General features: G+C 41.4%; 1 protein-coding gene across 1 annotated transcript in view; it reads left to right on the forward strand.

Annotated features, from left to right (window-relative positions):
- Positions 1-2,121: 2,121 nt before the first annotated feature.
- The window catches only part of PRKACB (protein kinase cAMP-activated catalytic subunit beta), a 118,264-nt gene continuing 97,082 nt past the window's right edge, over positions 2,122-23,303 (forward strand). The window contains exon 1 of the mRNA XM_032798853.2: positions 2,122-2,358. Within this exon, the coding sequence (XP_032654744.1) occupies positions 2,313-2,358 (46 nt within the window). The 5' untranslated portion in view covers positions 2,122-2,312. The remainder of the gene's footprint in view (positions 2,359-23,303) is intronic.

A 23,303-nucleotide genomic window follows, 5' to 3' on the forward strand; every position in this document is an offset into this window, starting at 1 on the left:
ATATAACTCATTTTATTGTGATGCCAACAATGCCTTCTCAGGGATATCAAAAGGTCTGCAGAAGATCAGCACTGGCTGAAGATCAGATGGCTCAAACTCAATCTGGACAAGACCAAAGTGGTGGTGATTGGATTGGGAAAATAACTTGAGCTGGGAAAATATCCTTCCCTGACTTTGAGGGTATCTTCCTACATTTCTCAAAGCACTACAGAGCCTAGGGATCCTATTAGACTCTTCAAGCTTCAGTAACCAAGTAGTGTCCAGGCAACACTTTCTTCTACCTCCAGCTTGCTGGGAGACTCCAACTTTTACTCCTGGAATGAGGATTTGGCCACAGTACATCACCTCCTGACTGAATTACTGTAAGTCACTGTACCTAGGAGTGGAAACAATAGAGATGCTCCATTGTTATGCAGAACATTTTGGCCCACCTCCTTAACACTACACCACAATGAGCACATTATCTATGTGATCCACTTTCCCCATTGGCTTCCAGTTCACGGCCATGACCAGGTCAAAATCTTGGCGTTTATCTTAAGAGCAATAAAAAGGTCAAGACCAGATTACATCACTGCTGCCTCTCTATTCATAACCCAGAAAGACATTGGTGCCCCTCTGGGATAACGCAGCTCAGGACAAAACATGTACAAATCTGAGCAAAAGCTCCTATAGAAGATGGACTAATTCAAAGTCATTCCACTTTCAATGCATACTGAACAACCTTCCTGTTGCTAAACCTTTCCCACCATAACTAGATTAGAATCTGATGTGATAAAAATATATATTTACAGGGACCTCAATTTGAAAAGCACATTTTCATCTAAAGATATCATAGCTTCTGTTGTTATCCACAGCATTCCCAGAGCAGCAAGAGATTAAAAGAAATACTGTTGTTCCTTCTCCTGTCAGGTAGCTTCCTTTGTGAATTTTTCAACACTTTGTAGAGAAATGTAAATATATCTTAGTACGATTGCTATAAAAGTGCTAAGTAATACCAGTCTAGGTTGTCTACGTAGGAGTGCGTTAATGTGCTTGTGAGTGTGTACTACCTGTATGTGGGTGAGTACTGCGTCAGGCAAGGGTGCACTCTGCATGGGGGGGGGGGGCTCTGAGTGCTCTGGAGTGAGGGGGGCATGGGATTGGGTTAGCTCTGAGGGTGAAGGGGCACTCTGGGGGAACAGGATGGGAACGAGCTGTGTGGGAGAGAGTAGCAAGATGGGAGGTAGCCATGGTAGGGGGTGCTCTGTAGGGTGCGAGGAGTGGGATGGAGGTAGATGTGGGGTGAGGGGGTGCTCTGTGGGATGGGAAGAGCAGGATGGGGTAGCTGTGGGATGGCGGGGTGCTCTATGGGTCACAGGATGGCGGTAGCTATGAGGTGAGGGGGCATGCTGTGGGATGACAGGAGCAACACAGGGTAGCTGTGGGGTGAGCGGGAGGAGGTAACTGTGGGGTGAGGGAGGCGCGGGGTGGGGTAGCTGTGAGGTGAGGGGGCGTAAGGCACAGCAGGGAGTAGCTGTAGGGTGAGGGGGCATGAAGCACAGGACAGGATAGCTATGGGTGAGGGGCACGCTATGGGGTGAGGGGGCACAGGACCAGGGTAGCTGTGGGGTGACAGGACGCTCTGTGGGGTGGGAGGAGAAGGACGGGGATAGTTGTGGGATGAGGGGGCACGAGGCACAGGATGGGGGTAGCCGTGGGGTGGGAGGAATCTCTGTGGGGTGGGAGCAGTAGGGTGGGGGTAGCTGTGGGGTGGGAGGACGCTCTGTGGGGTCGGAGCAGCAGGACGGAGATAGTTGTGGGGTGAGGGGGTGCGCGGCACGGGACGGGGGTAGCTGTGGGGTGGGAGCAGCAGGACGGGGACAGTTGTGGGGTGAGGAGGCGCGAGGCACGGGAGGGGGGTATCTGTGGGGTGGGAGGAGCAGGGCGGGGGAGCTGTGGGGTGACGGGGCTCTCTGTGGGGTGGGAACAGCAGGGCAGGGGGAGCTCTGCCCCGTGTCACACAGCTGCGCGGCTCCTCGCCCTACATAGCCCCCCCCCGCCCGTGTCCCCAGCCGCCCAGGACAGCGGCGAGCGGGCTGCGGAGCACGGAGGAGGCGCCTCCTCGGCCGTCATTTCCGCCGTGTGTTTGCGGGGGGGCAGAGCGCTCTCCTCCTCCTCCTCCTCCTCCTCCGCGGCGGCCGAAGACACAGATCCAGCGCGGGGTGAGGGAGGGGAGGCAGCCGAGCCAGCCGCAGCGCCCGCGGGCGGAGCCGCCAGACACCCCCTCCCGCCGGAGCGCCACCGCACCCTCCCCCCATCGCCCCGGCCCGGCCATGGGGAACGCAGCCACCGCCAAGAAGGGCAACGAGATCGAGAGCGGTGAGTGAGTGAGACCCCGTCCCCTGGGGAGGGGGCCCAGCGGGCTTGGGCCCAGCGCGCACACAGGGCCGGCCCAGGCCCCGCGGCCTAGCGGGCTGCAGCGCAGAGCCCCCTGGCCAGCGCAGGCCTTGCAGCCAGGGCTCTGCCTAGCCAGGTGCCCGGTACCCCGCGGGGGAGGGAGGGGATCTAGGTTGTAAGGTGCCCGGGTCCACGTCTCCTCCAGCCTCGCAGCTGCTGGTGCATTGCCCATCCCTGGGTTTAGTGTTTCGAGCAGCATGGTTGTAAGCGGCTTAAATCGCCTTGTCCCAGCCCGCAGCAGTCCTAGCCTAGCGTACCGTCGAGCCAATGCCGCGCCGACCCGCTCTGCCAGGCTGTCCCACAGCAGGTGTCTGTCACACTCACAAGCTGCTGCTCTGCGAGCTTCTCCCATCTTAGTCGGCTTCCCAAAGAACCAGCCTCTGCTTCTTGAGGAGGAGGGGTTGATCTGGAGCAGTCTGTCATCCGCCTAGCCTTCAGCCTTTCAAATGTTCCACAACATTTATTTCTCCACCCCTGTACACACCTTTGATTGCAGAGACGACATTGAGTTGGTATCATACAGCTTTCTGACTATGCTGTGATTTATCAGTGCATATGTATTTTTATCGTACTGGTGTGAATGTAGGACAGAAATTCCCCAGTCTTCCTGGATTGCTGAACATTGTCATCTCCTCCCCCACAAACTATGTAGGAATCTCATTTAGTGTGTCTGTATTGTTGGGATGTATAAGTTCTACTCATTGAAGTATTTATTTAGGTATATAGGTAAAATGTTTATTTTAAGTTACTTTTGGTTTTTACAAATGAGCGAGGTAGCTCAATATTGAACTATGTGAATTTGTGGATTTTGGGGGTTTGTTCCAGGTATATCATCATGATTGTTAAATAATTTAAAGCTGATTAAATGCACCAAACTCTTTTTTTGTTCGTTAACTGGCTCGCTTACTACTTTATAACTTTGGATAAGTTTCTGTTGGGTAAATTGCATGGTAGGGTCCAGTGTAAAATTGCTTATTTAAAGAAATGCTGAACGTTTACAAATGCTGTATTCTTACAGCAGTGTCTTACCTCTATCACTAAAAACACCATTGGATTATTATAAATGAAGGAACTTTAAATTTGTTGTCATTGTTTGTTTGTTTGTTTCTTTACTTTTTCCATTTATTTATCCCTTAAACTCTTGCAATCAGATTTATGCAGGTAGACCCCACCCACCACCACCACCACCGCTCACACAGAGCTCCATTGATTTTTCTGGATTCATTTGCAGTATTGGACCTTTGCTTGGACAGTGAAACTAGAGTGTTCAGTTATAGTTTGTGGTTCAAAAGCACTAGTGTGTGATGGTAGAGTTTTTTGATTTACAAATATTTTATGAGACATTTAAACTATTTTGATCTTTTTTAAAAATCATATTTGTTTGGTTTTATAAACATAAAAATACCCTGCACTTGGACAACTTCTGAAATGCTAATGATAAAACACTGCATTATACTTCTTTGACAGCCGTATTTCTGCTGGTTTATTTTGTTAAATTAAATTTTTGGTTAATGGGAATAATGAAGACTTGCATTAGTCTTTTACACACCACCAAATAAAGCATTTAGGAATTCTGAGGCACACAAACAGTGTATTTCAGAACTTCTCTCTCTCTCATTTTTGAAGTGTTTACTTATAAAATCAAAGTCCTGGATAGATTGCTGTAATTAGATTTGTAATTTGCCAGCATACTTAACATTAGGAATTTCTGTAGTGACATTACTGTTGTAATTAAGGGATGAAATAGTCCCTTTCTTCTCTACCACGTGTATAAGACCTGGATTTGTTAACTGTGTGGGATCAAATAATTGTAAATTTGTATGTAGTAAATTATTGGAAATAAAAAGGGACATTCAGCCTTTTTATAGGAGTAAAAGTCTCTCGGGAAAAAGAGTGACTTGGATTTGTTGTTAATGTCTGGTCTAAATTTTCTTTGATCACCCAGTCTTTCTGCTTCTTTTCTGAAGAGTATATGATGCTTGATTTGCATCATATACTCCAAACTCTAGAATACTTAATGTGGAATAAATTATGCAGGGTGCCTGCAGAAAAATACCCAGGGATTACTAAAGGGTGATAATATGCCCTTAATCCATGTATGCAACTCATGGCATTGTGCATGTCAAGGGCATACTGAGGTTTCTGAAAGAACAATGGAGGGTAACTTGGCTTATACTAATTACTACTTACAAAAGCAAATGTAGTTTAGTTTAAGAGCTCTCTTACTGTCTCTGGTCAATTTAGATTATAACCATATTGTTGAGTGATCCATTTATGTAGCAAAACCTGATGCACTGAAATGTAGTCTTGGTGTTTTCTTTAGCTTTTTGTCTTTGTTACAAATGACTTCAGTAACTAATAATAAACTTTGTATGGTTGCAGAATAAATAGTTGTATGTTAATTGAAATAATAGAATGCAAAACATAATCTTAAAAACTACATCCAAACAAGACTTGCAAGTGAATGGAATCAAAAAGATAACTTCCAATCTACCGCATTATGTTGTAGAAGGTAGCATAAGATACCTTTTTATATCTGGGACTGAGGGGGAGTCATAAATTGGTGTGACTTACATCATATTGTTATCTAGTATGTAAGCAGGTGGATGTAAAAGAGGGATGTAGTCTACTTCACTTGATGTTTTATACTGTTAGTTCCTTTTTCTGCTGTCCCCCTCTCTTCCAGGCTATCACTGCATATAGTAAATTTATGCCTGGTATACATCTAAAATTTAGGTTAATCTAGCCACGTCGCTCAGAGGTGTGGAAAAACTATTACTCTGAGTCACACAAACCTAAACCCTGCTATAGACATCACAGGTCAACAGAATGAGTCTGTGGAAGAAAGCAGCAGAGAATCCTGTGGCACCTTATAGACTAACAGAGGTTTTGGAGCGTGAGCTTTCGTGGGTGAATACCCACATCTACCTCCTCTCAAGCAGGTAGATTAACTGTAGCAATGAAAAAATTCCTTCTGTTTCTGTAGCAAGTGTCTGCACCAGGGGTACTCAGGACATATTTTTTGGGTGACCTCAATGTGTGGCTGCCAGCTCTTTCAGGTGGCCACTCTCACACTGTTTCCTGAAATACTTAATTAGCTTTAAGAAAAACAATTAAATATAAACATCCAAATCATTATAATTTATTTATTGCTAGCTAGTAAGTCTGTTGTGAAAGGTGATATTAACATACAAATATCACTTTTCACAGCAGACTTACTCAGCACTGCCAAGCCTGGGGACAAATTAAGCCCTGGATGAGGGGTTAGGGAAGGCGGGGGTGGGAGTGGGGCTAGAGCCTGAATCCCTGCTGCTGGAGCCTAGGGCCTGCCACTGTGCAGCCAGAGCCTGGAGCCCCACTGCCAGAGCCTGCCCTCCCACCACCCCAGGACTGAAGCACAAAGCCTGAGCCCCACCACCCTTGGGAAGGTCAGGAACTCACTGCCTGCTTGCTCTTCCAGCATTGTGCCCCAGGTGTCTCCAGAAGAGGGCAGGGCCCAGCCCCTGTTGGCAGCCCCAGCAACCAATACCAACGTGGTGCATCCAGTAACAACAGGGAGAGGGAGGGGCTGTTATTCCCCCTCACACACACAGCCCCAGGAGGCTGTGGCTGAAAGAAAAGCCCCTGGTGGCTACGTTTGAGAAACACTGGCACACTATGGTGCTACAGTTGTGCCACTGTAGCATCTGTAGTATCATTGGGCCAAAATCAGAAGTGAGATGTTATGGGGTGTGAGATAGACAAAGTAAGCTGCTTTATCTGGGTGGACACCATTGACTTTAACGGGGCACCACATAGTATAAAAGTCTGATGGTTGAGAAGCTTGCAGGATAAAAACATTCATAACTTCCATATTGAGTGGATCAGAAGATAATGTAAATTACACAAAGTTGGACTTCCTTAAATGCATTTCCGCTTTTGGCCTTTTGTCTTTGTATACGTTTAATAGGACACAATGGGCTAAGTTTTTTTTTTTTCTTTTTATATCTATATGACCCCCATTGAATTTCCTGTATATGAGAACAAAGTTTGCCCCACTGTCTAAATAGCTAAATCTGGTTTAGCGCAATTTTAAATATAACGTGGAGCAAATTAAATTTAAAAAGAACCCTTTGTTTTACTGTAACTTATAGCTATCTGTGGAAGAAAAGAGTTATGTTTTATTTATATTTTAACGTTAGTTTTATTAAGATGAATCTTTGTCTTGGGTGCAGTTTTAATAAAGGAAATATGACTTTAATGTAGGTCTCTAAATTAGAACAAGGACAGCAAATGACATTTGGTCTCATAAATTGATCTGTTGCTCTAGAGCAAGGGTTCTCAAAGTGGGGGTCAGGACCCCTCAGGCGATCACAAGGTTATTACATGGGGATCACGAGCTGTCAGCCTCTGCCCCAAGCCTCGCTTTGCCTCCTGCATTTATAATGGTGTTGAATATATTTTAAAGTGTTTTTAATTTACAAGAGGAGGTTGGACTCAGAGGCTTGCTATGTGAAAGGGGTCACCAGTACAAAAGTTTGAGAACCATTGTTCTAGAGTACATGATCAGTTTGATAATGTTTTAACATTATCTGGCCAGTCTAAACAGTGTTGAATAAGTTAACCACATCAATTGCAAAGTTTGTAGCAAGTATTTATTCTTTCTATAAATTATGAGAAATCCAGTGCTTTTAAGTAATATATATAGTCCTGCATTACTTGCTCTTTTATCTGTGAAATAGTGCACACATGCAGTTACAACATGAATTAGTTTAGAAATTGGTTTTTAATCTTTTACCATCTTCTCTGAGGGAAGAAAGTTGTTGCAGTTTTGAATCTCAGAATAAAATCTTAAACTTAACCCCTCCCTCAAAAAAACCCAACTTTTTTTTTGATTATACTAATATTAGTTACTAAATTATATTAAAGAACACATAGGTGATTAGAATACTCTTTAACTGCTATTTAATTGAAAGTTTTATACACTTTTTCTGTTCTTTATATTCATTTTGAAACTGCTCAATTTCAGTAACTTTTAAGTTAGTCACTAGTTTTTGTCCTTGCCACTTTTTTTTAACAATAATGTGAGATATGGAGTGCTGTTTTTTTTTTTTTTTTTGACTTTTTTAGAGTTGATGTGGAAGCTTTGAAGATTAGGTGTAGTTTAATTTTGATTCCAAATACCTCCTCTCGTTATCTGAGAACCATATACTGCATTTACAGGAACAGTTGGACTATGATCTAACAGGTCTTTACAAGCTCAAACTTCTGTGATCTTCAGATGTACATGTTTGGGGCGGGGGGAGATGGATAGTGGCTCCTTTAAGGGTCTCCATCCCCAAAAGTTAGGAAGGATTGTCTTACTGGGGGTGGGGTGGGAAGGTATCACTTGAGAGGGTGCTTTGGCTGGTTTGCTCAGATATGTCATTGGCCCTTGTACAACTGAAGTATACAATGAGAGGTTTATATAGACCCTGTGCCTCCAGCCTGAGCACCCTCTCATTGATTAGCATAGTACCAGGATTTTAGGACTGCTGTGGACATTGTGTTAGTAGCCTTTTTTGGGACAAGGAAGGAATTTTCGCCTTATGGTGAGATTGACCAGAATGCGGTGACTGTTCAGGTCTTCCCCACAGCTGTTCGGGGATACAGTGGAGTTAGGAGGTAAAGGTCAAGTTGTGACACTTTAGCAGGTGTCTGATGCAGGTGCTCATTTCTTAAGGAGTCCTGTTCCCTGATTTAAACTAGAATTATAAATAGACTTAAGGGACGAAGCTGGAAAATGGGGCTGGGATTCCTAAGGTCTGGGGCAGTGAGGAAACAACCCAGTTCTTTAACCTTCATATGAGGGGAGGACGTTAGGATCCTAACAATGTTTTTGGGGACCAGCTGTGGAGGGGTAGGGGTTGAGGGGCATCTGTCCGCCAGGTTGAAATGATTCATAATGTTGAGTGCCTGGTAATTCCCAGATGAATTAAGGTGATAAGGCTGTCATCTAATTAAACTATGTGCCTTGCATCTTGTGTTTATTTTTCCATGTGTCTGGGACAATGCGCGTCTGTCACATGCTCGCTCTCCCTCTCTCCAAACTAGCAACCCTGCAGTATCTTCTGTATGAGGATGCGCCTATTACTGTCAGCCCTTCTTTGCATTCCCCTGAATTATTTGATGCATTGTTGTTATGTATTTGTTAGAAGTGCTTTGCCTTGCCAGTCAGTTTCAACGGTTCTGAAGAAGCTACCTTTGGGGGTGTGAAGGGTTGTTTATTCTTCATGTCCAGTCATTATTTGGTCCCTTCATTGAGGTTACCAATACAAGTTAGTAATATAGTTGGCAGTTCCTGTAACGTAGATGTTTGTTTACTAAGAATTGGACAGACCATCAGTTCATTTCATACAGCCATTGGACAGCCATTCGCTGATACACAGCTGTGTCATTACTCACCAGTGATATAGAGGTGAACAGTTCTGTATTCCATTTCTAATTTCCTGAGTCATTCAGTCCCCTGTAACGATAGTCTTTTGGACATTGGGATGTGATATTTAGGGTTTGACTGTAGTTTTGTTCCATAGTAATAATCCTTTTGTACAGTGAGTTTATGCTCTTTGACTTTGAAATTGCCAATTGACAACTTCTGAAGTCTTGTTTACAGATTTAAATACATTAGATATAGGGAGTATATCCTGAAGGGCATGTAAGAGGAAAATCTTGACTCCAGTGATGTTTCTTGTACATCTACCATCCACAAATAATAGATTTAAAATTGTTGTCCTATATTTTGTACTCAGACTGTCTCTGATATTTATTAAGTGGGCTTTCAGCATTGCTATTTCACCTTCTCAAAATCAATATTGGTTCCAGTTACTTGCTGAACTAACATTTGAAAATATCTTTAGTGGAATTATCCTAGTTAGTGTTTTGGGGATGGTCACATGTGAGAATCTCCTTTCAAAAGATACTCAAGATTAGAGGAGCAGAGGTCTTTTAGGTTAGCATTGAGCTAGATTTGCTGAAATGTGTGGGAAATCTTGTGCAATGCCAATTCATAGTTTGCCTGTCCATAAACTACAATTTATTTTGTTTTGATATAATTAAAAAAAAAAAAACCCCAAACTTTTCACAGCTCAAAATTCCCTAATAGCAATTTAAAATAATACATAGAAAAGATAGTCATACAGCAGCATAACAAATTTATGGTAACATTTTGGAGTTGTTCCATCCTTTTGAGCATTTAGCTACTGTCCCTTGTTCCTGTTTGTGGGCTCAGATTGTTTTCCACTTTAAAATATCTTATGTCATTTGATGCATTGTTATGTATTTGTTAGTCGTGCCTATTCATTTAGCCACCCGTCCACTCTCAGAAGCATGTCAGTATCAAAAGTCATGAACATGTTGTGAAGAATCATTGACTACTTGGTTTTTGGCATTTTTAATGTAACACAGGCCACGTCTAGACTACGTGCCAGATCGGCGCGTTAAAATCGATTGCTCGGGGATCGAAATATCGCATCTGGTCTGGACGCGATATCTCGATCCCAAAGCGTGCTTAGATCGATTCCGGAACTCCAACTAGACGACCGGACTTCCGGATTCGACACAGCGAGCCGCGCGGATCGATCCCGCGTGGTGAAGACGGGTGAGTAAATTGATTTTAGATATTCGATTTCAGCTACGCTATTCTCGTAGCTGAAATTGCGTATCTAAAATTGATTTAATCTCGTAGTGTAGACCTGGCCTAAGGCTTTAGGCTTGTCTACACTTACATTTTATAGCACTCTAACTTGCTGGCTCTGGGGTGTGAAAAATCACCCTCTTGAGCACAGTCAAGTCTGAGTGCTTTCAAGTGCTAGTGTAGAAAGGCTCTGAGCGAATCGCCTTGTGGAGGTGGATTACTAGGAGCGTGACCATACTGCACTTCAAAAAGCTGCCGCAGGAGCATTCCTGCGGCAGCGCTTTGAAGTTTTCAGTGTAACCATGCCCTTTGTCTATCCTGCACAGTTATTGCAGTGATTGGTACCAACCACTGGGTGATTGAGCAACCAATCTGAACATCTAGATTAGCCTAGCCCAGGTGTTAGTGTTCCTACCTGCTTTCCTGTGTCCTGACTATTTGTACACTCACTGGCATGTACCTGTGGGCATATTCCATGGTTCTTTGTGCTAAGACTCCAGTATTCTTACCCAGTAAAATGTGTCAATTGCAGGTCTTGCTGTAGGGATTGACAGCACAGTAGATGTAATCATGCCTCCACGAGTTAGGTTATCACGAGTTGATTAGCCCCATGATTGCTTACACCATGGTGTATCTTGCAGTGAAGGTGCAGTCTAAAGGTTTGTCTTCACTGCTGTAAAAAGATGATGTTTTGCAGTGGGGTGACATTCATGAATTATCCTAAGGTAAAAATACAGTGACGATAAGACATTTTAGTTTTACTGCAAGATAAACTTGCTGAGGCCAGGTTGACCTCCATGAGTTTACATAGCAGTAAAACTAGAATGCCTTGTCTTCACAAATTTTTTTTTGGGGGGGCGGGGATAGCTAGTGCATGCTAATTACCCCAACATAAAAAATTCAGCTTTTTTAGCAGTGAAGACGGGCCCAAAGAGAATCTCAAGTACTGCAAATCGGTAACGGGTATTCTATAAGAAGACAATTGTCACGTCATAACACAGAGAAACATAAAATATGTCTCCTATATTTGCAGTGTTGCTGTAGCCATGTGGGTGCCAGGATATTAGAGGGACAAGGTGGGTGCGGATCCAATAAAAGGTATTTCAACTTCTGTTGGTCAAAGAGACAAGTGTAGCTCAAAAATTTCTCTCTTTCACCAACAGAAGTTGGTTCAATAAAAGAGATTTCCTCACCTACCTTGTCTTTCTTCCACGACGTGGCTGTTCTTTACCAGAGAAAGTGTGACATCCTGATGATTATCCTGAACCACATTTTCTCCATAAGAACAATAGAGGAACTGTTGTTGTGCTTTGTAGTGGGTGGTTTTTTTGGTAGGCGTTCTATCTGCTTGATAGAATAAGGTAGGCTAAAATAATTGACCATCTTATCTAAGTTGTTGAAACAATCAAGAAAGCTAGAAAATCCTTTTTCATCTTGAAGCATCATTCTCAGATATACTAGCGTGTTCGGTCTATTTGATTGTTTGTAGGGGTACATTTTTGGTTTATCATACTGTAGCTGATAAATTTTTATCTTACTGTTAAAAATTTAGGAATGTTTAGCCACAGGGCACCAGGAGTTCTGATTTCTTACTGCCAATAGCAAGTACATACTTGGTAAACTATTGCACTTGGGGTAAGCCTATGCTACAGCAGCCGCACTACAGCAGTGTTGCTGTGGCACAGTAGTTTTGACATTTCCTACATAGATAGAAGGGGTTTGTCCATCAATGTACGTCTCTACCCTGATATAACACAGTCCTTGGGAGCCAAAAATCTCACCGCCTTATAGGTGAAACCACGTTATATCGAGTTCAGGCCTGTACAGGGTGCTGGACTGGACCGGCTTCCCCATGGTGATTTAAAGAGCCCGGTGCTCCAGCCACTGCGGGGAGCCCTGGGACCTTTAAATCACCACCAGAGCTCTGACAGCAGGGCTCTGGCGGGGATTTAAAGGTCCCGGGGCTCCCTGCAGCGGCTGAAGCCTCTGGCCCTTTAAATCATTGCCTGAGCCTGGCTGCCAGAGCCCTGACGGGGATTTAAAGAGCCTGGTGCTCCAGCTGCTGTGGGGAGCCCTGGTCCCTTTAAATCATCGCCAGAGCTCTGGCAGCGAGGTCGGGCGGTGACTTAAAGGGCCTGGAGTGCCACACACATTCAGATATAATGCTTTAAAGCAGCGGGGCTCAGGTGGCGCTTTAAAGGGCCCAGGGCTCCCCGCTGCTTTACCGCGTTGTATCTGGATTCGTGTTATATTGGGTCACATTCTGTCGGGATAGAGGTTTAGTTAATCCACCTCTCTGAGATGTGGTAGATTGGTCAACAGAATAATTATTTCCTTGATTTAGTTGCATCTACACCAGAGGGTTAGGTCGACCTAACTACAGAAATCAGGATGTGAAATTTTTCACGTCTGTGAGTGACGTAGTTTCTAGGTTGATTTAATTTTTAAGTGTGGCTCACGCCTTGCTGTTAGCACTGAAAAACAAACACACTAATTGTGGTTTTAAAGAAGGGTGAAAGAAAAACCTGGCAGTCTGAGTAGCTATTGTATCAAAGGAGCAAACTTGAGATTTAAACACGAAAAATCCTGTTACTTTCTCTGCACCTAGAATCTGTTTTTTGTTCTTGTCGCTGAGAAGTGAATTGGAGATGACATAATTAATGGTACATATGCATAGATGAACAGACAGATAAACTCCAATAGTATTCATGGTGACTTTTGATTGATGTGATATTAAGCAGTTTGAATTTCTTTGTCTGTGTTACAATGGGTAATGAAACAGTAGGTGATAAGTTTTAATTTAGGGCTGTCAAGCGATTGAAAAAAAATAATCTCGATTAATCGTGCTGTTAATAGAATACCATTTATTTAAATATTTTTGGGTGTTTTCTACATTTTCAAATATATTGATTTCAATTACAACACAACACAATGTGTACAGTACTCACTTTATATTTATTTTTATTACAAATATTTGCACTGTAAAAAACAAAAAAAAATAGTAGTTTTCAGTTCACCTAATACAAAAGCTGAAGTGCATGAAAGTTGAACTTACAAATGTAAAATTATGTACAAAAAAACTGTTTTATTTTTGAATGCAATGTAAAAGTTTAGAGCCTGCAAGTCCACTCAGTCCTGCTTCAACCAATCGCTCAGACATACAAGTTTGGTTGCAATTTGCAGGAGATGATGCTGCCTGCTTCCTGTTTACAGTGTCACCTGAAAGTGAGAACAGGCATTCGCATGGCACTGTTGTAGCCAGTATCACAAGATATTTACGTGCCAGAAGCGCTAAAGATTCCTAAGTCCCTTCATGCTTTAATCACCATTCCAGAGGATATGCGTCCATACTGATGATGGGTTCTGCTCAATAACAATCCAAAGCAAAGCGAACTGACATATGTTCATTTTAATCATCTGAGTCAGATGCCCCTGACAGAAGGTTGATTTTCTTTTTTGGTCGTTTGGGTTCTGTAGTTTCTGCATCAGAGTGTTGTTCTTGTGAGACTTCTGAAAGCATATTCCACACCTCATCCCTCTCAGATTTTGGAGACGCTTCAGATTCTTAAACTTTGGGTCGAGTGCTGTAGCTATTTTTAGAAATCTCACATTGATACCTTCTTTTCATTTTGTTTGATCTTAAAACGAACATGTGCTGGGTCATCATCCGAGACTGCTTTAACATGAAATATATGGCAGAATGAGGGTAGAACAGAACAGGAGACATACAGTTCTTCTCCAAGGAGTTCAGTCACAAATTTAGTTAATGCATTAATTAATGGAAGTATGTCCTCTGGAGTTATGGCCAAAGCATGAAGAGGCATACTAATGTTTAGCATAACTAACATGTAAATAATTGTAACGCCAGCTACAAAAGTGCCATGCGAATGCCTGTTCTCACTTTCAGATGACATTGTAAATAAGAAGCAGACAGCAGTATCGCCTGTAAATGTAAACAAACTTGTTTGTCGTAGCGATTGGCTGAACAAGAAGTAGGACTGAGTGGACTTGTAGGCACTAAAATTTTACATTGTTTTGTTTTTAAGTGCAGTTATGTAACAAAAAAATCTAGATTTGTAAATTACACTTTCACGATAAAGAGATTGCACTACAGTACTTGTTTGAGGTGAATTGAAAAATAGCATTGCTTTTGTTTATCATTTTTACACTGCAAATATTTGTAATAAAAATAATATAAAGTGAGCACTGGACACTTTGTATTCTGTGTTGTAATAGAAATCAATATATTTGAAAATGTAGAAAAATGTCCACAAATATTTAATAAATTTCAATTGGTATTCTATTGTTTAACAGTGCAATTAATCACAATAAATTTTTTTAATCGCAATTAATTTTTTTGAGTTAATTGCGTGAGTTAACTATGATTAATCAACAGCCCTAGTTTAATTATTATAGTTTAAGCTTGCAATAAGTTTAAGGTATTCATCTTCTAAATGTACTTTATACTCATCTATAAAGCCCAACTTAATCACAGATAAAACACTTCTGTCTATAATAAGACAATAGTTTTATTCAAATTAGCAAGGTGCAGGCATTTCTATGTTAACTGACACTTGGTTCAGTATGGAACACAGAGGTTCTAGTCATATAATTCCAGTTGACAAAAATAGGGCAGGAGTGGGAAGGGAGAAGGTGTTGCAGGGCTAGAATCAGTATGGGAGGTGGTACCAGTGTGAAAGTTTGAGACTGTCTTGTAACATGCAGCAGTATGGCAAAGGCAAATGGTACATGTTGAATTAATACAGCTGACAAGTCTATATCTTTAAAATTTCTGATGACTTCTGCTACAGCTTTGATATTTATTTTTTTAAATGAATATAATTTTTAATGGCTAATTTATGTTTAAGTAATACACGCATTGATGGGAAATGCACAAAGCTATAGTAGATTTATTGGCCCAAATAAACATTTAGCTGTACCAAAATAGCTTAGTGTATGTATGATTAGGGTATAAGTTTGTGAATGCAGATTATTTACCTGATTTAAAATAATTGTTTTGAGCTTTGGAAGTCCTTTGAGCCTGATTGTCCCTCGCTTTCACTGGTGTGAAGAGAGAATCAGGGCTATTTTGAATGCATCTATATCGTTGTACTTTTCTACAGTGTTCTCTGAAAATCAGTAAAATAGTATTGTTCTTAGGGCTGCTGTTTTTAAAATTCCAGGCCTCAGTGATACAGTTGGATTAGTGTTGGAGCCCCATTGAAATCTGGCACAAGGGTCCATCCAAGCAAGGTAGTTTCTGAGACTGGGGCTCCAGTTTGTAAAGTTGTTGGGAGAAAAGACCATCAATAGTGCATTCCAACATTATAGCCTATTGTCAAACTGGCTACTGTGCATGTTTACTAAGTCTGTGCTCCAGATACTTTAGCTAAATTATGTTTTTAAAGTACTTATTTTCTGTAAACTGTATTTCAAAGTGAAATAATTTAAGACACCATTTCATATTACAGATTAATGTCCTGCATAAATATCAAACTGCAAAACAAAGCAGTTTTAGTTCCAGGAGTCTTCAATAGCTTCATATACAACTAGGTGTCCTGGGAGGTTCATTGTGGATAGTGCTTCTGTAGAGTTGAACAATTATTTTTATATTCACTAGAGTTATGTTCTCCTTGGTGAATTTTTTGTATGCCAAGTTAATGATAAAACTTCAGAAACTAAAATGAAAATTGAATTAATCTTAGATTTCTGTGCTGAATGCTCTTAATAATTATGGTGAAGAATGGTGTAATATTAGATATCATAAGTTATGGCATATGGTACTTTATTTAAGGCAAATGTATCTCTCTGCCAAGTGATGGCCCTCACCCCAGTTGTCTACACTACTTTAAAGGATGTAAGTGGGTATTCAGTACACAAAAATGGCCTTAACTCAAAATTCATTTCAAGTTGATGGCTTACTTTTAAGGTGGAACACTATTACAGTTTTAGTCAAGAAATAATGTTAATGGGAATGTTCAGACTCCCAGTTTATGCCATCGGCTTCCAAAAAGTTTGCCCAGCTATCTGTACACCCCTTACCAGAACGTAATGCTTTGCGTCGTTACTCTAATTAGCTGCTCTAGCATGGTTTTTTATTTGAGGTAGCAAATAATAGAAAATAAACTTGTAATCCAACAACATATTGTAGAAATGTTTTAACAAGTGAACTTCATATTGTTTTTTAATTACATTTATAGAACAAGAATACTGAGGATTCCTCAAAAACCTGAAAGATGGAAATCGTACCAAGTGTTTTCATAGTACAACAATAATACTGCATTCTAACCTATTTTCCCCTCTAATTTAATATATGTCTATGCTGCAAATAAACACAAAATAAAACCCACCCCATGGCAGCGAATCTCAGAGCCTGTGTCAACAGACTCAGGCTTGCAGGGCTCTTTATTGGGCTGAAAAGAGCAGTTTAGATGTTCCCACTCGGGTTGGAACCCAGCCTCTGAAATCCACTCCGCTTGCCTGGTTTCAGAGCGTAGGCTCCAGCCTGACAGGCTACTCTGCTATTTTTACTCCTGTAGTGTGAGCCCCGCAAACCTTAGTCAGTTGAGCCTGGCTCTGAGACTTGCTGCTGCGGTGGGGGGTGGGGACGTCTGTATTTTTGCAGCGTAGACATACCTTTAGCGCTGATCTACACTACTGCAGCAAGTTGACCCAAGTTACGCTACTTCAGTTACGTCAATAATGTAACTGAAGTCAACGTAGTTTAGGTTGACTTACCGTGTTGTCTAGAGTACGCTGGGTTGACGGGAGATGCTCTCCCGCCAACTTCCCTTACTCTTCTTGGGGAGATGGAGTACGAGAGTCCACTTGCTAAATTGACGCCACTGCATTGATCTACCAGTAAGTGTAGACATGGCCTTAGAAACATCTTCCTCTTTGTTCAGAACTGATGGTTTGCCCTCACTCTAAAATTAAATGTGCAACACTGAGGGGAGATTAAATGGCTTAAGCAAGGCCAGTAGTTGTCATCTTCTTAGTGTATGCGCAATGTGCCTCAGGTGGCATGTGACCAGAATTCATCACTGAATTTGGTCCGCTGGTTGGATCACTAGCTTCCCTGGCTTGAACTGGGTAGTGAAGGGGAGTGCGACGTATATGTTGATCTATGCCAATAGTAATTGAGATTTATTACAGTCTGAGTGTCTGGTAAGATATGAAATACATTGAAAATTTTGGTCTAGATCACATTACAAAGCCTCCCATGCATTTAATCTAAATTTGTTAAAAATACGTTATTTTCACCCAGGCAATTCATGTAGAGTAGCAAAAAGTTTTCTATTAGCAGATTGTCTCCAGATATTTAAGTAATACAGTATGGTTCCTTGTTAACTTGGCAAGCAAGCAAACTGGAAGAATAGAGAAAATACCTTCTTCCTCCCAATCTCTTTAGTTATGGTAATTGTAGGTGTTTATAACAAACATAGATCAAATAGTTTCAGACAGAAGTAATTTTTTTTTAATTGACAGTCCCTTTATAATCAAGTTGTTTTCAGAAGCTGTAAAAGTTTGTTTCATCTTCCAAGTGTAACCCCCAAAGAGATTACCTAGATTCCTGGGGCTCTGTCAGCTGGCAGGTCAGGGAGAGGCACACTGTCCCTTGCAGGGAGCGAGAGCCAAGGCAGACTCAGAGTCTGCCCAGCAACCAATAGGGAGTGAGATGCCCTTCCCAGGGAGCTCAGGAAAGGGGAGAAACCATTTTTTGAGACAGTCTGGAGCCAGCCAGGGCAAGGGCAGGACTGGCTGTGTGGGGAGCTGGTGAGTCCCAGGTCTGCAGGCAGGGTTCCTCCTGAGAACTGGCCTCTAGGGACCTGAAAGCAAGTTCTCCCAGCTGGGCTTTTCCCTCTACACTGATGACTCTCAGTTTGTAGAATTTTGCTGGGAAGCTTCCCCAGCCAGGCTGAGTTAGCCCTCCAGCTCCCTAGGTGAGACCAGTCACTACACGGACGACTCTGCTCTCTCTGCTAGTCCAGTGCTGCTGCCTGCTGTGAGTGTGTCTGGACACTAGGGTAGAAAACTAGAGTTTAAATTTTAGTATAGTTGTGTAATCTGCACCTTGAGCCCTGCATCTGTTTGTGGTGAAGGGAAATCCTGGGACGAGAAGCAGTCTGACTCCTTCCTGAAGAGGATGCCTGCCGGCAGAGATCAGCCCCTCTGCAGTGACCGAGGAGTTCAGAGTCATCTCTGAACGTGAAGTTTGTGAGTGCATCATCTTTTAGTTAATCAGGGAAATTTGTTTTGGGGACCCCCTGTTCCCTGAACTCTATCCTCAAGCCAGGGAGTAAGGGTTTGGGGATTTTATAACCTGCTGCATATTAAATCTGTGGAGGGACTTACACCTCCTCCCACTTGTGAGTCCTTTGAGCTGTACTGAACCCTGTCAGCCACACTGCTAAACCACTGCAAAAAAAATTTTGGTCATAGGTCATCAAGGGCCTCAACAAAGTACATGTACCAACAGGACACTAATCTTACATTTTTCTACCTCAGATCACATGATTGGGAAGAGTCACGGGTAGTGTCAGCGTGGGCACCAGTGACCCTAAGAATGGTGTTTTTACCCTGTTATGTTATATGTGTCTCCTGTTTAATATAATTACTGTGTCAAATATATTCTATGTATTTGTTATTTCTTGGGAGTCTTCAATTATCTGTCAAGTAAGTGGGGATTACCCTGTGGTTAGAATTTTCCGCCCAAGCTACCCTAGTAACCCTGCCAACAAGGAGCAAGAAGGGTGGAGGCATCACCAAATAAATTCATAGGGGAAAAATAAAGAAGATATACCCTGCTGAATGGGTTGTGGGATCCAAAAAACCCCAGACCTGTCCATCAAAACCTGTAAGCAGATTGGCATTAAAAAAGGTAACTGGGTGGAGAGGGGGCATTACATAAATTTGTCATATCTTTTTTTCCTTTTAAAGCAGTTTTTTTTCTAGCAGATGCTTAATACAATAAATTTTTTGATGAAAAGCGTCTAAGTAATTTACAGCAGTATTCTAGGACTTGTTTGTCTGCATCAGAATAATAATAATAAAAACTGTGGCTATAACTTACACTTTTTGAAAAAATTGCTGTACCATTGCACTATTGTAGTTTTTTAGCATGCAAGACTTGTGCTGTAAGAGCAGCTCCTGATTTTGCTGACAGTAGAATAGACGCAGATTGTTAATGTCTCAAAAATAAGGTTTTAGCATATAGAGGGCTGCTAACTGAGATTCCTTTCAAGGTATTTTTCATTTAGTTTTGCATTGCAGAGAGGGAGAGATGTTTAACACTCTCCCATGTTCCTCTGGCATATTCACTTCCTTGATCCATGAAGCAGGGAAGATATTGATAACCTGAGGCCTTTGGGGATTTTGGGAGATCTCCTAGACACTAGTATGTCTATGCTTGCTCAGGGGAGTGGGATGAGGATGGTAGGAAGCCTGCTTCCCTTTCCAGCTGGGACCAAAATATCTCTTAACTTTTTGTTCCTGCAAGCCTTACCCTTCCCTATAGTCAAGGTGTTGGGAAGGGATATTGTCTTTGTGTTTTTACAGAATTTTTCCAAAGTTGATACAGGAACTGTGTACTTCTTTTTCTTTCCCATGTGCATGGATCCTCCAGTCTTCTGTCTTGTCCTTGGGCTTAGGACAGTGGAAATGTGTGCAACAAAAAGAGCACTTTACAATTTCTGCACCATCTGGGAATATGTGTGTGTTTGTTTATTTTCTCAGTCTATGAAAGTGAAGGGGATAACTTGGGCAAGGTCTTACTAGTTTTATTCTACAGTTAAATTAACTATAACCTTTCTTTTAAAATATGGATGAAACTGATTGTTTTCTGCAGCCAATGGGAGCTGCAGGGGTGGCAGAGTGCAGCGCTGCCTGCCACACCTCTGCCTAGGAGTAGCAGGGACAGGTCAGCCACCCGAGGTGCCACCCGAGGTGAGCGCTGCCCAGATCCGGCACCCCCTCTTGTGCCCTAACCCTGCACCTCTTCCCTCACTCTGAACCCCTTATGGTTGTTCCTCCACCTAGGAGCAGCAAGGACATGTTGCTGCTTCCAGGGAGCCACATGGAGCCAGATAGGGAGCCTGCTGGCCTCGCGCCAACCGGACTATAAACCAGACTTTCTAGGAAGATTAGAAAGGTCAGTTGTTAGAGCTTTCTGGTTGGTACAGGGCTGGATAACACAACTTTTACTGTACAAGCTTTCCACATACAATCCCTTTCAGTGTGCTTCAGTCATGCTGTGAAGAAAACGTAGTTCATTCTCCGTATGTGGCATTGATAATGGCAATGTATTTGTGTCTCTCCTTTTAATTTTCTTCCTTAAAATTGAGCTTTCTTAATCTTGCAAAGGATTAGCACAATACTTCTGCATAGAAATACTTCACTTACGTTGCCTGGTGATAGACAAAGTTCATTAAGATCTCATTATCTTAATCCAGTTACATCTCTCAGGTATGGAGATTATCATTAATTTAATTGGACTATTACTGATCCTGTTTTAAGGGGGAAGGAATTTGTTTTTTATACTTCCTTTTACATTCTTTTCGGGTTCTGTGGGTAATAAGAGACTGTATGCATCTGTGATATTAAGGATCTAATGTGGTGGGGAATCCTATGAATTGTGAGCAGTGTCTTATAAGATGTTTTCTTTAACAAGACACATGCATCTGGTGCCAGCTTCTTGAGCACGACCATAGCAAATCTGTTGATCTTCAGATTCAACTTGTTATTTGTGGAACACTTCAGACACGTTTATAGAAGTTGACTGTAATTCACAGTCGCGGGGTCTGGTTCATTTATAGGAAATAAAGCAGCAGATGAAATTTAGATTTCTGTGGGCAGAAGACACAGTAGTATTTTCACTGAGGGAAGGTGTTAAATAGTATAGTGATGAAACCAATCTGTTGTTTGCGTAACCTGACGATGGAAAAAGCTTATATTTAATGAATTGCGGTTTACGTAGAGTCTGTGCTTAATCGTGCAGAAACTGGGTGTAGTAGAATACATGTTGTCATTATGGGAGTTGGAGTACTTTAAGTGCATTCTTGACCCCAAGTAATATACTGTAGGTTTTCTGGGAAAGCAAGGTAGTAAAATATTCCAGAAGGAAAAACTCCTTTTAGAACATGGAGATATGCCAGCATTGGGCCCTGTTTAGCATATTATCAGTGGACTAGGTAGTAAGCAGTAATGTTACATCATTAAGAATTATGGCTGTTGATTAGTTGCAGTTAACTCACATGATTAACTAAAATTAATTGTGATTTAAAAAATTAATTGTGATTTAATCGCAGTTTTAATTGCACTGTAAAACAATAGAATACCAATTGAAAATTATTAAATATTTGACATTTTTCTACATATATATTGTATTCTGTGTTTTGTAATTGAAATCAAAGTTTATATTATTTTTATTACAAATATTTGCACTGTAAAAATGATAAACAAAAGAAATATTTTTCAGTTCACCTAATACAAGTGCTGTAGTGCAACCTCCTTATCATGAAAGGTGAACTTACAAATGTAGAATTATGTACAAAAAAAATCTGCATTAAAAAATAAAACAATCTAAAATTTTAGAGTCTGCAAGTCCACTCAGTCCTACTTCTTGTTCACCCATCACTCAGACAAACAAGTTTGTTTATATTTGCAGGAGATTATGCTGCCCGCTTTTTGTTTACCATGTCACCTGAAAGTGAGAACAGGTGTTTTCATGGCACTGTTGCAGCCGGTGTCACAAGATATTGATGTGCCAGATGTGTTAAAGATTCATGCTTCAGCCACCTTCAGGGGACATGCGTCCATGCTGATGATGGGTTCTGCTTGATAAGAATCCAAAGCAGTGCAGACCGACGCATTTTCATTTTCATTATCTGAGTCAAACGCCACCAGCAGTAGGTTGATTTTCTTTTTTGGTGGTTTGGGTTCTGTAGTTTCCTCATTGGACTGTTACTTTTTAAAGACTTTTGAAAGCATACTCCATACCTTGTCCCTCTCAGATTTTGGAAGGCACTTCAGATTCTTAAACTTTGGGTCAAGTGCTGTAGCAGTCCTTAGAAATCTCACGCTGGAACCTTCTTTTTGTTTTGTCATTGAAACAACATGAACAACATGTGCTGGGTCTTCTGAGACTGCTATAACATGAAATATATGGCAGAATGCGGGTAAAACAGAGCACGGGACATACAATTCTCCCCCAAGGAGTTCAGTCACAAATTTAATTAACACATTATTTTTTTTATAATGAGCACCATCAGCATGGAAGCATGTCTTCTGGAACAGTGGCTGAAGCATGAAGGAGCATATGGATGTTTAGCATATCTGGCACGTAAATACCTTGCAATGCAGTCTACAAAAGTGCCATGCAAATGCACCTGTTTTCACTTTCTGGTGGCGATGTAAATAAGAAGAGGGCAGCGTTATCTCCTATAAATGTAAATAGACTTGTTTTGTTTTTCTTAGCGACTGGTTGAACAAGAAGTAGGACTGAATGGTCTTGTAGGTTCTGAAGTTTTACTGGATTTGTTTTTAAGTGCAGTTATGTAATAAAAAAAAATCTCCATTTGTATATTGCACTTTCGCAACAGAGTGCACTACAGTACTTGTATTAGTTGAATTGAAAAATACTATTTATTTCTTTTGGTTTTTTACAGTGCAAATACTTAATCAAAAACACATATAAAGTAAGCACTGTACACTTTGTATTCTGTGTTGTAATTAAAATCAATATATTTGAAAATGGAGAAAACATCCAAAATAGTTAAATAAATGGTATTCTATTATTGTTTAATAGTGCGATTAATTGCAATTAATTTTTTGATTGTGTGGTTAATTGCAATTACTTTTTTAATCGCTTGACAGCCCTATTAAGAATATTTTTCTCTCTCTCCCAAAATATTGACGCTAAACACACAAGATTCATAACATGGAAGATAAAATTGTGTAATTTATTTCCACTCAATTTTTTTATTTTTTAGGTATTGTTACCAAGGGGAATTTCTTTTTGCCTTGGGTGAAAAAGATGTGGTTGATCATTTATTATACAAGTACCATAATGTCTCTCAACTTAAATCAGTTTGTTTCCTGTAGTGGAGCCAAATCATTCCCTCTTGTGTAAGAACAACTACGCCCATTGCGGAATTTCTACTGTACTATCCCATTGTAGGGTACAGTTTGTCTCTGTACTTGCTGTGACCCACAGCAG

This window comes from Chelonoidis abingdonii, chromosome 7, assembly GCF_003597395.2.
Source record: "Chelonoidis abingdonii isolate Lonesome George chromosome 7, CheloAbing_2.0, whole genome shotgun sequence".
In the NCBI taxonomy this organism is placed as follows: domain Eukaryota; kingdom Metazoa; phylum Chordata; order Testudines; family Testudinidae; genus Chelonoidis; species Chelonoidis abingdonii.